Raw genomic sequence first — 14,642 nt, forward strand, 5'->3', positions numbered from 1 at the left:
TTTAACCAGGGCTGTGGAACACGTTTTGGGCGCCTGGTTTTTAATGGGTTCACAGTGTTTAGGGTCTGAGTACAGGTTTCCTGGAACTGCAAAAGCAGCTCATTTGGGGTGGGCCCAATAAGTAATCTCAGGGTCGGTAAAGATTTTCTTTATAAAAGTGGAGCAGAAGAGAGCAGCGGTGGGGTGGAGCGCGAGCTTTAAACTCATGAGCAAGAGAAACAGGTTTGTGATGAGAGAACACTGAATCCCCAATTTCCAAATTAAAAACAGATAAACCATATGATAACACCTGGTCAAGAGTGACTGATGAACACTGAGAAAACCTCCAACCATCAAACCAATTTGAGCTTAAACAGAAACACATGAAAGGTAATCTTGTTTCTTACATTAATCACCAGAGGTTGTTGCATAAAAAGAGACGACGTCTGTCAAAGTCAGGGGTTAAAAGTGGGACGGTGTTTTTGTTTTGGTAACTCTCCACGACACTCTAAACTTCAGGCTGCTCACCTACAGTCAGCCTCCATTGCCCCTTGATGCCCACTCACCAGAGGTGGGACCAAGTCATTGTTTTGCAAGTCTCAAGTAATGTCAGGCAAGTCAGAGTCGAGTCTCAAGTCACTGGTGTAAAAGTCCAAGTAAAGTCACAAGTCTGAAATTTTGAATTTCAAGTCCTTTCGAGTCTTTAAAAAAAAACGAAAAAAAGCATGTTGCAGTTATATGCTAAATGTAAATATTAGACCATGTAATTTTTAAATCTGTGTTTTTCTCAACACATGACAAAATAGTGAACTTAGAAAATATACACAAATTGTGAAATTGCACCTCTTTAAAATGCAGCTCAATTAAACCTAGCTCCAAGAATAATTTTCACCAACAGTTCTGAGATAAGCCGCATGTTATTCTTGGATGCGCTTGTAGGACTGGCTTTAAAATCGCATGACAAAAATATCATACACATTAGAAAAAAACTGCATCACCAACGTAGCCTGGAAAACATTTGCTAGTTAGATGAAGTCAGCTATCTCATCCTAGCATATTTATATGCATATTTATAATTATACGGTTCTTGGAGTGAGTGCATACACTCGTGAAGTTTAGTAACTTCCGGTCACTGCAACAAGCCCAGGTACAGTTTACCGCCGGATGGGTACAGGACCTTGAAATGCACCGTGTAGAAAGTAAAGACCATCGTACGTATCATAAGTTTACCAGTCTCACAAATCGTCTTCATAAATACACATTCGTTAACCGTTTATTAATAGGACCTTTGAGCTCAACGGTAATTAATTAGCAGTGGAAATAATTTCTGGTAGCATCACAGAAATGTAGCAGGGACAATAATATTGTATGCTGTAATCGTACTGGGCAATTAGTGATACAAAACAACTGTTTTACCCTGTGAATAAAAGTATATGTTTTTGTCAATGTACCATGGTAATAACAGAAGCGAAACGCAATATTGTGTCAGGACAATTCACTATTTATGCACAATAAACAAAGGAGCATAGCGCGACAATTTCTGTTCAGCGCCAGACTTGCTTGTAACCTATATCACCAATTGTGTTATGAAAATGACGCATTAACTACAACAGCAGACTGACCTTTGTGGAAATGCTTGGAGCAGACTAACCTGTGAGCTGGAGTGTTCTGGGACGTTATATTTGATCTTTGAATGGCTGCAATCCAGGCCACCCGTCGCCTCTTTGTTACTTCGGAAACTTGGCTCGAACAATTTCTCTTCAACGACGTAATCCGATAACAACCGATCTCTTTACCCGTCGGCTTCCCGTGGCTGTCATGCGACCGGCTATTGCAGTTAATAATACAACAGCTTCTTGGCATTTTTGTGTTTCTTTTTATCGCTGTATAACTGATTTCAATTGAAAGCCTGCGTGCGCTAGTACCTCTTGCCACGAGTTCCCAGAATCCTTTGCGGTTCTACCCGTGAATGACGTCACATTTTCAATCTCTATATAATATGCATGTTAAATTTTATATTTGGGGTAAAATATCAAGTCTTTTCAAGTAAACTGGTTCAAGTCCAATTCAAGTCCCAGGTCATTGGTGTAAAAGTCCAAGTCAAGTCACAAGTCTTAGAACATTTTTTCAAGTCAAGTCTAAAGTCATAAAATTAATGACTCGAGTCTGACTCGAGTCCAAGTCATGTGACTCGAGTCCACACCTCTGCCACTCACACTAGTCAGCTTCTACGACAGTGGGTGGGGGTAACTGCAGAGTTACTCTAGTTTTGCATTTTCATTTTCTTCGTTTGTTTTTAATTTAGTTTAGTTTCACTTACGTTCTATTGTGAGTTTATATATTTCAGTTTAGTTTAGAGAGCAAGAGAGTAATAATAACTAACTGAGGAAATAAAAGTAAAACCCTTCAAAGTGCCGCAGAGAAAGAAAAGATTTCACTCTTGTCAGTCACCTTAAATGATAAAAACTGGACTTCACCACTGCTCTAACTTGGCTGTCCAATTTAAAATCACTGTCCAACTTAAAACCAAGGTCAGTAATAAAAGGTTTAAGATAAACTTCCAGGGGTCCCAAACCAACAGAGGAGGACTCACAAGGACCACTAGTTCAAAACGCCAACATCTCTGTTTTCTTATCATTAGAATTTAAGAAGTTTAACCCTTTAAAACCGATCGGAGCGGGCACGCTCTGTTTTGCGTAACTATTTTTAAATCCTGGTAGCTCTGCAACCACATAAGCTAGCGCAAAATATTTTTTTGCATATGAAACCGGAGGAGCTGTACTTACATCTTATGCCATCAGCTTGTCCTAGGTCACGGTTTCCTTCCACATATAGCTTTGCAAAAACTGCATAAAAAGCGCTTGCAGCAACACAAACATAATATTCCAGAAACACGCTTTGCCGATCCGATCAGCTGTTCATAACACTTCCTATGTTGGAATAGACGTCAGCGCGAACTTTCGCATGTCCGCCATTACCTGCCCAAAACCGGAAGTGACGTCGTTTTCGCAGAAATGTAGTGTTTTTTTGTTTTGTTTTTTACCATCAGGGCCTCATGAGCCTATACTTGTGTTTTTAAAAGTTATCTTTGACTTTATGACTTTCTGTGTCGTTTCTGGGATGCTTAGGACTCATATTGCACTGCTGGAAATAGTTTATTTTGATGCATATGCTGCTTTTTTGCAAATTTGCACTATACTATTTATTTTCATTTTTCCTGCAGTATATAAAAATTGGTGTATTTTAAAAATAAAACTATGAAGACACTCAAAATAAATTTCCTGTGGTGGGGAAACTATTTTGTATTTACAGTTTTGAGGGATAAGCCTCTTAAATTTCTCTAACTAGAAATATATGTTAAAAAAACAAAAACGATTTTAAATTTTTTTTGTAGTTTATTGCACTTTTTTGCAATTTATGTAATTACTATGCACTTAATGCATACATATTATTAAAATCTGGGTTATAATGGTTGTATTGATGTATAGCAACTTTAAATGCTCCCAAAAATGGCTCTACAACATGTAAAAATATAATATAAGCTCTGGCGGACTTGGTTCTATGGTAGGTCTTAAAGGGTTAAAGCCAACCAAGCTTTAATGTTATCTACACATGTCAAGAGAGGTTTTATGGAGATGCCATCCTTCTGCTTTAGTGGCTGTTACGACTGTGATCGTAATCATATGTGAATTTGAGTGTCCAGGTGCTCCTCCGGGATTGGTGCATCCAGGGTGGATGGCTCGCACCGATTGGCTGAGAACCGGGAGGCAGCGGATAAGAAGAGACCGCCGGGGACTGCCACTTCATTCATCCTCGGCCCAACCCAACCGGCAGACCGTCACTGTGTCATTATGTTAATGTAAGAGCATGTAGGGGTGGACCGCCTTTTTGTTTGATCAGTCTTCTCCTGTTTTTTGTTAGGCAGGGAAGAAAGTGATTGTCGTTTGGTTTAGTTCTTTTGAGTAGGTAAGTTGTGTTTATTCCTGAGATAGGTTACCTTTTGTTTGTTGTTTTGGTCTTGGGTTCACCCTGAAGTTATGATATGCTCCCTTCCTTTGTTTAACTGCACTTATTGTAAATAAATCACTGTCACAAAATATTAAGTGTGTGACGTGCTGCTTGGGGTTGGACGGGGATGGATCACCCTTTATGTTGTGGTCTGGCCGCGCCTAGACGGGCCATAACATAATTGGGGGCTCGTCCAGGATTTGAACCCGGGACCGGTGAAGAAAATGATAAAGTGGCAGTCACGATTCTTAGAGATACAGGTGCGTACCACTCATTCTTACTAGAGTCTGTGCTGCCTTTGTCTGAAACAACATCCTGTGGTTCCGACACACTAGTATGGGGAATAAAAATGAGTGTCACCAAAGCCCCTCTGCATATGGTACACCTGCATTCGCCGTTAGTGTCGGGCTACGTTAAAGTCGCCGTGTGCCAGCGATTACCAATCGAAGGAGTTTCCTTCATTCTTGGTAATGGTCTAGCTGGTGGGCATGTTTTTCCCCCGCCAGAAGTTGTTGATGTTCCCGCCCTTGCTGCTGACTCAGACTCCACTGCTTCAGAGGTGTTTCCTGCGTGCGCAATTACTCGTGCTCAGGCTCGTAAAATGGGTGAAATTGTGGATTTGTCGGGGGCGTTTATGGTTACGCTTGATGAAGACGACTCTTTCGTGTCACCCATTGATTCTGTAAAAGTCTCCACATGTGACGTTCCTGAAATGATTCCTAAGGACATTAATCAGAGCTTGAATATGACCAGAGAAATGTTGATCAAAGCACAGCAGGGTGATCATTCACTGGTGCCTTGTTTTACCTCCGTTGTGGACAGAGAGGGATCTAAGGCTCCAGTGAAATATTTCCTTGAGAACGGTGTGCTGTTGCGATCTTGGTCTCCTGACTCAACTGATTTACATAGGGTAAATCAGGTTCTGGTGCCAAAGGAATATAGACTCCAGATTCTCAGTCTCGTGCATGATGCCAGCTTAGCTGGACATCTTGGGGTCAAAAAGACGTATCACCGTATACTACGTAACTTCTTTTGGCCTGGACTAAAATCAGATGTGGTGAAATATTGTCGCTCATGTCATACATACATAGTGGCAAAGCCAAATAAACCAATTGCGCCAGCGCCTCTTCACCCGATTCCAGCCCTGGGTGAGCCGTTTGAGAGAGTTCTGTTGGACTGTGTGGGCCCGTTGCCAAAAACACAATCAGGCCACCAGTACATGTTAATGGTAATGTGCGCTGCCACTCGTTTTCCAGAGGCAATTCCATTACGTACATTAAAGGCAAACACTGGGCCTCTCATCCCCTTGTCTCATAAAACAATCTAATCAGCAAATAAGTATTAAGATTATATATTAAATACATGACACTCGATACATAACTAGCCAAATTAAGGCTTTCTGATTAACCCTCTGGGGTCGACAGACCCCGAGTCTCCATTTCAACTTGGGTCGAATGTGCGGACTTCAAACTATTGTTAAATCCTCCCAATTCTTTTGATCTTTGAGCTGAAGGAAGGACAATACTCTGTGTATAAATGCTCAATCAACAATCTTTTATTTCATACAATTCAACACTTTATGAGCATAAACCATCCGGAGGGGAGATGAGCGCGGGAGGGTGTCCGCCTGATCTCGAAGTGTCTGAGCGTTCCTCACATTCTTATAGCTTCAGCCCCCCTCCAAAGTCATAAAACCTAAACATCCACATTCTTTCTCTCTCTCAGTGAGCCTAAGTTGTGAGCCTAAGTTATGACCTTGGCTTCCTGTGCAGTATGTTCTGTTCTTTTCTAATCAGACAAATAAGGCCATGATTCTCTGAAAACAGTATTTCTTATAACTCAGCAGTATCATGCATCATAAAACAATATCATTCATTCACAATAAATCAGCAGTCTAATGTAATACAAATCAGTTTAATAAATCTAATAGTTATCCCCTCTTCTAAGTCAGGATAATAATGCAAACTAAAACTAGATAATGATTTCACAATCTTTAATTAGGGGTCTAACGTGGCATAAGATAATATAATAATCTCACACTATATACCAGTTTTTAAATTGTGTTGATAGGCCACGTAAAACCGATGTTTTTTGTTTTTTGAATAAAACAGGGGCGTTTACTCCGGGAAGAAACGGCCCATCTTTTCCAGAATTGTCCTGATCACACACAACAAATAAGCGAAGAAAGGAAACCATGGCAACTATGTTAATCCCAAAACCCAAAAGTTTTCACAGCAGAACACCAGAGGAACACCGTCTGGACATCAGAGGTTCTGTACAGCAGCGGTCCGTGAGTTGTTTGGTACTGGGCCATGAGAGTTGAGGCTCCGGTGTGAAATTTATGGTTTTCAGGGTTTTTATCGTTAACTTGGTTTCCCTGGGTCTTTCCCTTGTTGTAGATGTGTCTTATTTTGAAAGAAATATTTACACATTACCATAGCGACCAGGGAGCATTAAGCGGCAGAGAGGAGGATGTGTTACGGATTCAAATATCGAGGAGGGATACAGGAGGAATTCAAATCACAACACTGGTCCAGGAGGGTTAGTGGCCCTACTTAAAGCTTAATAAAAACATAAATGAACAAAGGATCATACTGAATAATATGGTATAAGTGTTTTGTAAGCGTGTAAGCAACCTTTCCATAGCTCTAAGTCACTTTACTCAATAGATCGGCCGGACATCGCGCCGGACGAAGCTTCTGACCATCAATTAACTGACCGAGCTTCAACTCTTTAAAAGCACCAAAATGCAATGTGTATAAAATGATTACAGTTGCACCTGCAATGAAAGATTATTATGTGATTATGCTAACACCTGAAATACAGACTTTAATGTAATATCAACAGCTTCAATAAATGCTTTAATGCAATGCTTGTTATGTGGTTCTAATGCAATGATAATGACTTAATGCAAGGTTAATTAATACAATAATAATACAGATAATAAGTAACAGTGAAATAATTTGTCCACAGGACTATGCTGCTAATAAAGTTACAAAATTACATAGTACATTGACATTTATTATTATATTTACAAAATACCACAGTTTTTGTCTTGGTCAGATCATTTTATGTGGTTGTATTTATCCGTGACACCTCAAAGGTGATCGTTTTCTCCTGGTTTTAATAAATTAAGCCGTTTGGTCTTTGTTCCCCACAACATATCACCAATTTGAAAAAACTTGTAAATAACTCATGAAAGAATAAAGTTACGTTGAAACCAAGCACACCATTGTTTTTCTTGTGACATTACCAATAAGTTTGATGTGTCACATGGCCCTCTTCCTATTGAAAAAACAAAAGTTGTATCCAAGATGGCCATCTTCTAATGGCCACCATGGTCACCACCCATCTTGAGGAGTTTGCCCCCTCACATATACTAATGTGCCACAAACAGGACTTTAATATCACCAACCATTCCCATTTTATTACGGTGTATCCATATAAATGGCCCACCCTGTAGAGTGTCTACCTCCTCAGGCTGGACTTCAGGAATTTTTTTTTTTTCAACTTGAAAACAATCTAATAAAATAAATCAACTAAATTTCAGATTACTGCCTTGTTCTGCAGCTTCTAACCACATAGACTGGTGTAGTTTGGTCACTTCTCCTCTGTGTTTGTTTACACGTTGAGATTAATCTGTAATTGATCCAATTACAGATTAATCAGACTGGTTGACTGACAGAAAAGATGATCAGAGAAACAGCTACCACCACCACCATCATCATCATCATCGACACCGGGAAAGAAGAATGGGTAGAGTTTCTCAGTGAAGGAGCAGCCAGTAAAGGAGCAGATAAGAGCTGCATCATCTACATCATGAAAGGAAACCAGACCCTAACTCTAAAAGAAAATTAAAGAAAGGGGTTTTTTTTTCATATGAAATTCGTCAGATTGATTATATATTTATAACAATTTCAAAAAACAAACAACTAAAGTTCCGCTTACTAGCTTTTTCTGTAGCTTCTAACTATGTCACGTGATTTTGATCAACAGGTGCGGTTTGGTCAGTTCTGTTGTTAGGACTTCTTCTCTGTGTTGGTTTAAATGCTGAAATTAACCTCTAATTGATTCAATTTCCCCTTGGAAAAGACAGACTGACTGATAGATCAGTTGTCACCATCACCCATCACAGGACAGATGATCAGAGGTGGACTGATTTTAACATCATCATTAACACCAGGACAGAACAATGGGTAGAGTTTCTCAGTGAAGGAACAGCCAGTAAAGGAGTAGATACGTGTTGCATGCTCTACATCATGAAATGAGACCAGACCCTCTTCATAATCCACAAACACCCCCAGCTTCTCAGGATAAGACTGAAAAGAAACACGGATTGGAGGGTCCTTAAGAGCTACACAAAGATTTTCATCTCCCTTAAAAACACACCAGTAACCTTTCTTGGGAGTCCACTCAAATGTGAATTCTTGCTTCCTGTTGACTGACTCTCTGGCCACTCCTAACATCCATAAGGTTTTCGCTTTAACGTGAAAAGAAACTCTGCTTTCCTAAAACAATGGGAAATTCAGAAAATCTCTCTGGGTTGTCTGGAAGATCATTCTCCTCTTGATCAACGTGTACTTGTTTTCCATTATCAGACAGGATGAGATTAGGATGTCCTGTATCAGGATCAAGAGTTACATCCACTGCATACTGCTGGACCCTCTTCAGCTCAGCTTCAAACAAGTCTTCAAACTCTTCATCAAGTGTTGCCTTCAGCCGACCCACAGCTCTCACCACAGTCCCCTCATATGATGGTGGATGAATACTGACCTCTGTCCAGTCTTTGGTGGTTGGAGCAGCTTTCAGGGATGAGAAGCTTTGGAGGAGGTGGAGGTGATCTTTAGAGCGTGAGAGCTGCTCCACCTCAGAGCTTCTCTTCATCAGCTCAGAGATTTCCTGTTCCAGATCTGTGATGAAACCTTCAGCCTGTTTCTCTGTTGTTTCCTGTTTATCTTCGATCTCCTTTATGAACTTTTTCAAACATCTCCTGAGAGTCTTCCTCAGAGCAGTGAAGACCTGAACACCTTCTGCTTTCTCTCTGTCTGCAGCATCTTTACTCTTCTTCACTGACTCTTTGAAATTCCAAATCTTCATTCGTCTCTTTGTGATCATCTGTTGAATTTCAGTCTCAGTCTTCCCCAGCTCTGCCTTCTTTCCTTCATATTCTTCTCTCAGAGGAACAACCTCATGAGTCTTGTGGTCTATGACAGAGCAGAGCATGCAGACACATGTCTGATCGGTCTTACAGAACAGCTCCAGAGGTTGATCATGTTTCACACATATCCTGCCTTCCAGGTTCTCCTCAGGATCAATCAGTTGATGTCTTTTCAGACATGAAGCTGTCAGATGAGGCTCCAGGTGAGTCTGACAGAAGGAGGCCAGACACACCAGGCAGGACTTCATAGCCTTCAGTTTGGTTGCAGTGCAGATGTCACAGGGAGCTTCTCCTGGTTTGGCAGCTTGTTGCTCTGAGCTGCTGCTGCTGACTTTCTGCTGAGTTTCAAGTCTGAACTGAGAAACCATCTCAGAGATGAAAGTGTTGATGTGCAGCTCAGGTCTGACTTCAAATACTTTGTTACACATGGGACACTGACACCTGTAGCTGATATCCCAGTGTTGACTGATGCAGTTTTTGCAGAAGTTGTGTCCACATGGTGTGGAGACTGGATCAGTGAAGACATCCATACAGATTGAGCACAGAAACCGATCTTCAGATAGAAGACAGCTGGCAGCAGACATGTCTGCACCCTGAGTGAGAAAGAAAAGAAAATTATTTTATTTTAAATCGCAGTTACATTTAAAATGAACCTATTTTGCTTTTCTTTCTCTTCTGTCACATATCTCCCTTTCCAGTGGTGGATTTTCGCGCTAAAAATGACCAGAGTTTCAAATAATTGTAAATGTACCTGTTTTTATACAGCTATATATCCGGTCTTTAAGTCTGATGTCGTTAGCTGTTTCCGGGTTCAAACTCCACTTCAAGTCCCAAAGTCAAAAGAACACTGCAACATCACTGAGAGCTATGAACTGTCTAAATTCTTTCATCTTAAATAAAGTGATTAGTGTGGCTGCTCTACCAGGTGTAACCACTAAGTTTAACATCCAGGCATCCACGAAAACAGAATTTATGAAGTTTAATGGACTTCAAAGTCAGTAGAGAGTTAGCTCGGTAGCTTACACCTAAACATAATATAGCATGTTTTGACTGAGGGATTTCTGAAAAATTAAAACGTACAGCTCTGCTACCACTTCCGACATACAGGGAGTGCAGAATTATTAGGCAAGTTGTATTTTTGAGGAATAATTTTATTATTGAAACAACCATGTTCTCAATGAACCCAAAAAAACTCATTAATATCAAAGCTGAATGTTTTTGGAAGTAGTTTTTAGTTTGTTTTTAGTTTTAGCTATTTTAGGGGGATATCTGTGTGTGCAGGTGACTATTACTGTGCATAATTATTAGGCAACTTAACAAAAAACAAATATATACCCATTTCAATTATTTATTTTTACCAGTGAAACCAACATAACATCTCCACATTCACAAATATACATTTCTGACATTCAAAAACAAAACAAAAACAAATCAGCGACCAATATAGCCACCTTTCTTTGCAAGGACACTCAAAAGCCTGCCATCCATGGATTCTGTCAGTGTTTTGATCTGTTCACCATCAACATTGCGTGCAGCAGCAACCACAGCCTCCCAGACACTGTTCAGAGAGGTGTACTGTTTTCCCTCCTTGTAAATCTCACATTTGATGATGGACCACAGGTTCTCAATGGGGTTCAGATCAGGTGAACAAGGAGGCCATGTCATTAGTTTTTCTTCTTTTATACCCTTTCTTGCCAGCCACGCTGTGGAGTACTTGGACGCGTGTGATGGAGCATTGTCCTGCATGAAAATCATGTTTTTCTTGAAGGATGCAGACTTCTTCCTGTACCACTGCTTGAAGAAGGTGTCTTCCAGAAACTGGCAGTAGGACTGGGAGTTGAGCTTGACTCCATCCTCAACCCGAAAAGGCCCCACAAGCTCATCTTTGATGATACCAGCCCAAACCAGTACTCCACCTCCACCTTGCTGGCGTCTGAGTCGGACTGGAGCTCTCTGCCCTTTACCAATCCAGCCACGGGCCCATCCATCTGGCCCATCAAGACTCACTCTCATTTCATCAGTCCATAAAACCTTAGAAAAATCAGTCTTGAGATATTTCTTGGCCCAGTCTTGACGTTTCAGCTTGTGTGTCTTGTTCAGTGGTGGTCGTCTTTCAGCCTTTCTTACCTTGGCCATGTCTCTGAGTATTGCACACCTTGTGCTTTTGGGCACTCCAGTGATGTTGCAGCTCTGAAATATGGCCAAACTGGTGGCAAGTGGCATCTTGGCAGCTGCACGCTTGACTTTTCTCAGTTCATGGGCAGTTATTTTGCGCCTTGGTTTTTCCACACGCTTCTTGCGACCCTGTTGACTATTTTGAATGAAACGCTTGATTGTTCGATGATCACGCTTCAGAAGCTTTGCAATTTTGAGACTGCTGCATCCCTCTGCAAGATATCTCACTATTTTTCACTTTTCTGAGTCTGTCAAGTCCTTCTTTTGACCCATTTTGCCAAAGGAAAGGACGTTGCCTAATAATTATGCACACCTGATATAGGGTGTTGATGTCATTAGACCACACCCCTTCTCATTACAGAGATGCACATCACCTAATATGCTTAATTGGTAGTAGGCTTTCGAGCCTATACAGCTTGGAGTAAGACAACATGCATGAAGAGGATGATGTGGACAAAATACTCATTTGCCTAATAATTCTGCACTCCCTGTAAATGAAGACAGAAAACTAAACAGTAGTGACGTTTGTAGGGTTACTGAAGTTGGACTAGCTGGTATATAGAAATGTGGCTAGCCACACAGCTATGGTTAGTATTGTCATGGGCTGGGTCTATGACTGAGCATTTTGAGTTCATTTTGTATTTCTAATTTCTTATATTATATTGAAAGTATGAAAAGTTCTTGTGCTGGTATTATTGGTTAGGATTTAGTTGAATTTTTATTGCAGTTTAGGTTTTCATCTATGTGTAAATCTGTTCTTGTCTCCTGTGTCAGTATGTCAGGTATTTCTTGTCTGTGTGTTTCATGTTGTCAAGCCAGTGATGCTATGTCTACGTCTTTCCATGTTTCCTGTTACTTTTCTCTGTGGTATCATGAGGTTCATTTGTGTCAGCTGTTTCCCTTTGTCAGTGTTTTCCAACCACTGCGACGTGGTGTGCTGTGAGAAATGATCAGCTGTGTCTTGGAAGATTATCTGGTTCCATTTGATTAGCACTCTAAGTCAGCGGTCCCCAACCTTTTTTGCGCCATGGACCAGTTTATGCTCGACAATATTTTCACGGACCGGACTTTAAGGTGTCGCAGATAAAATAAAACTAGTACCGGTACTGAAAAAAAGAAGATTTATTCATAACACACGTGAAAAGACCCAGGAAAACCGAGTTAACGATAAAAACGATAACAAAATAACGCTGAAAACCGATAAAAACCCTGAAAACCATACATTTCACACCTGAACCTCAACTCTCGCGGCCCGGTACCAAATGACTCACGGACCAGTACCGGTCCGAGGCCCGGGGATTGGGGACCGCTGCTCTAAGTGACAGGCATGAGTAACTGGCAAAACAATTACATTCTCCACTAGGGGGCAGTAACTACCTGCTCTAATTAAATGAGCTGCCACCTGCCAGTGAAACAGAAGAAGATGAAGAAGAAATTACGTAATAGTCTTTCTGCGAGTCAGACAACACAGCGTGTAATAGCAATAGATAAATATTTGAAAAGAAAAAGTAGCCATCCTGACCCGGGTCCTGGAGAAAATTCCAATCCAGATGAAGGCCCTAGCATGAGTAGTGGTCAGAAGAAAGCAAAAAACGGTATAATGGGGACAAACTGAGCCAATCCCACTATATCTGGTGCGTGGGGGGAAATTATCAATAGCCTTTTTGTGACATTTTTGTTTGGTGGTGTGCCCTGTAATTTTTCTAATGTGAAATATGTGCTGTGGCTCCAAATGGTTGGGAATGGTTGTGTTTCCACTTCCCCTAATCACCTCCTGTGTGTATTTAGTCTACGTGTTTTTGTTCAGTCTTTGTCTGGTCGTCTGTGTTACCTCCCACCACGTCATGTCAGGATTAAGTCTTTCATGACTCAGCTCAGGTTTCATGTTTCTTGTTCTTGTTACCTCCTCATAGTTTCTCGCATACACTTGTTCAGACTCGTGTTCATGTCACTGTGTCATAGTTAACCATAGTTTCTCCCAGTCTAGGTTTCAGTTTAGTTTTCCCCTGGTTGAGCCTTGTTTTCTGTTTCATGTTTTTCAGCCTCAATAAATGGCTCGCCTTGTGTTTAACATAAGTTACGTCTCCTTCCATGTCTGCAATTGGGTCCCACTATTCACTCTACATACAGTCAGCTCCCACTGAACGTGACAAGCATAATGTAAACACATGAAGAAGGATGAACGCAAACGTTTTTCCACTCAATAAAAGTTAACGCAAGGGTTCCCAGTGGTTAGGGACAAATGCAACTGCATTGCAGGACGCTGTAAACAGACCAAACTTTAATCAGGAGAACAACTGAGATAATCACGTCATCACTTAACAACCAGATAGTACTCATATAGTAATCAAAGCACTACACAACTTGCCTCATTCCCCCATTCATACAAGTATTTTTTCTATGCTCTTTCTGTTTAAGTGCTTTCTATCTAATATTCATACACATTCATACTCATAATTAGGTCAGTGTATGTGAAAGTAGTCCTTGTGAGCCCAAAGTTCACATTTCAGTGTGCTCTGAACACTGTTTCACAAGTTATTTACTCCAAGTTTGATGACAATACCAGCCATCTTGTGTTAGACGGCATCATGAGTTTGAAACTAGAAATCAAAGGAGTGATGTTGAATGTTGTCAGTGTGAATGCCTCACAGGTTGAATGTCAGTTAGAAGAGAAAGAGGAAGTCTGGAGTAACTTGGATGAAATAGCAGAGAGTGTCCCCAGTGGGAGAGAGTGGTGATAGGAAAACACACCAGCTTCAGCAGTGTTATAGTCATGTTTCCTGACACAGAGAGAGTTTAAATTTAAAACAGAGTGACTGTGATGCTTTGAACTCACCAGTGTTGGATAGAAGCTCTGCTGTGCTGTTGAAAAAGGCTGGATGAGCTCAGTTTAAGGTTCCTTTGAGGACAGACTGATTTTTTCCCCACTGAATCAGCTGTGAAACAAAAAGTTTCATCTGATAAATGCTGGAATGCGATCCATCCAGACTTTTGTTCTGCTTCTTTGTTGTCAGGTTGGATTCCTTCTCAGAAACAGTTGGAGTTTTATTTTAATGCAAAAGTTAAAATAAGAGATTCAGAACTTCAGTCCAACATTTAGCATGCACTGCATCATGTCTTAAAGGGTTCAACAGCCTCTTTTCTCCCAATCAAAGCTCCAGAAAAAATAAGAAAATCTTATTTTTTTATTAAATCTTAATTCTTTTTTTTTTTAAATTAGAAGAGTCACAGTTGTCAAAGCAGCAGATTGTGGTTAGCCTTTATGTGTGTTTGTTTTTACTCCTAGTCTGTAATCCAGTGTTCATGTAGAAGTGATCCACGT

At 40.6% G+C, this 14,642-nt stretch overlaps 1 protein-coding gene across 1 annotated transcript; it reads right to left on the reverse strand.

The window, feature by feature from the left end:
• Window positions 1–7,362: 7,362 nt before the first annotated feature.
• Window positions 7,363–14,319, reverse strand: LOC120746337 (E3 ubiquitin/ISG15 ligase TRIM25-like). The gene is made up of 2 exons (XM_040051809.1): window positions 14,157–14,319; window positions 7,363–9,738 (listed from the first exon to the last, which is right to left on the reverse strand). The coding sequence occupies exon 2, from the start codon at window positions 9,727–9,729 to the stop codon at window positions 8,470–8,472; it is 1,260 nt and encodes a 419-aa protein (XP_039907743.1). The 5' UTR covers window positions 9,730–9,738; window positions 14,157–14,319; the 3' UTR covers window positions 7,363–8,469.
• Window positions 14,320–14,642: the final 323 nt, after the last annotated feature.

Source organism: Simochromis diagramma, unplaced genomic scaffold, assembly GCF_900408965.1.
Source record: "Simochromis diagramma unplaced genomic scaffold, fSimDia1.1 OVJJ01000107.1, whole genome shotgun sequence".
In the NCBI taxonomy this organism is placed as follows: Eukaryota; Metazoa; Chordata; class Actinopteri; order Cichliformes; family Cichlidae; genus Simochromis; species Simochromis diagramma.

Coding starts and splice junctions, on each gene's coding strand:
- LOC120746337 (XM_040051809.1), bottom strand. CDS start 9,729: ATGTCTGCTGCCAGCTGTCTTCTATCTGAAGATCGGTTTCTGTGCTCA.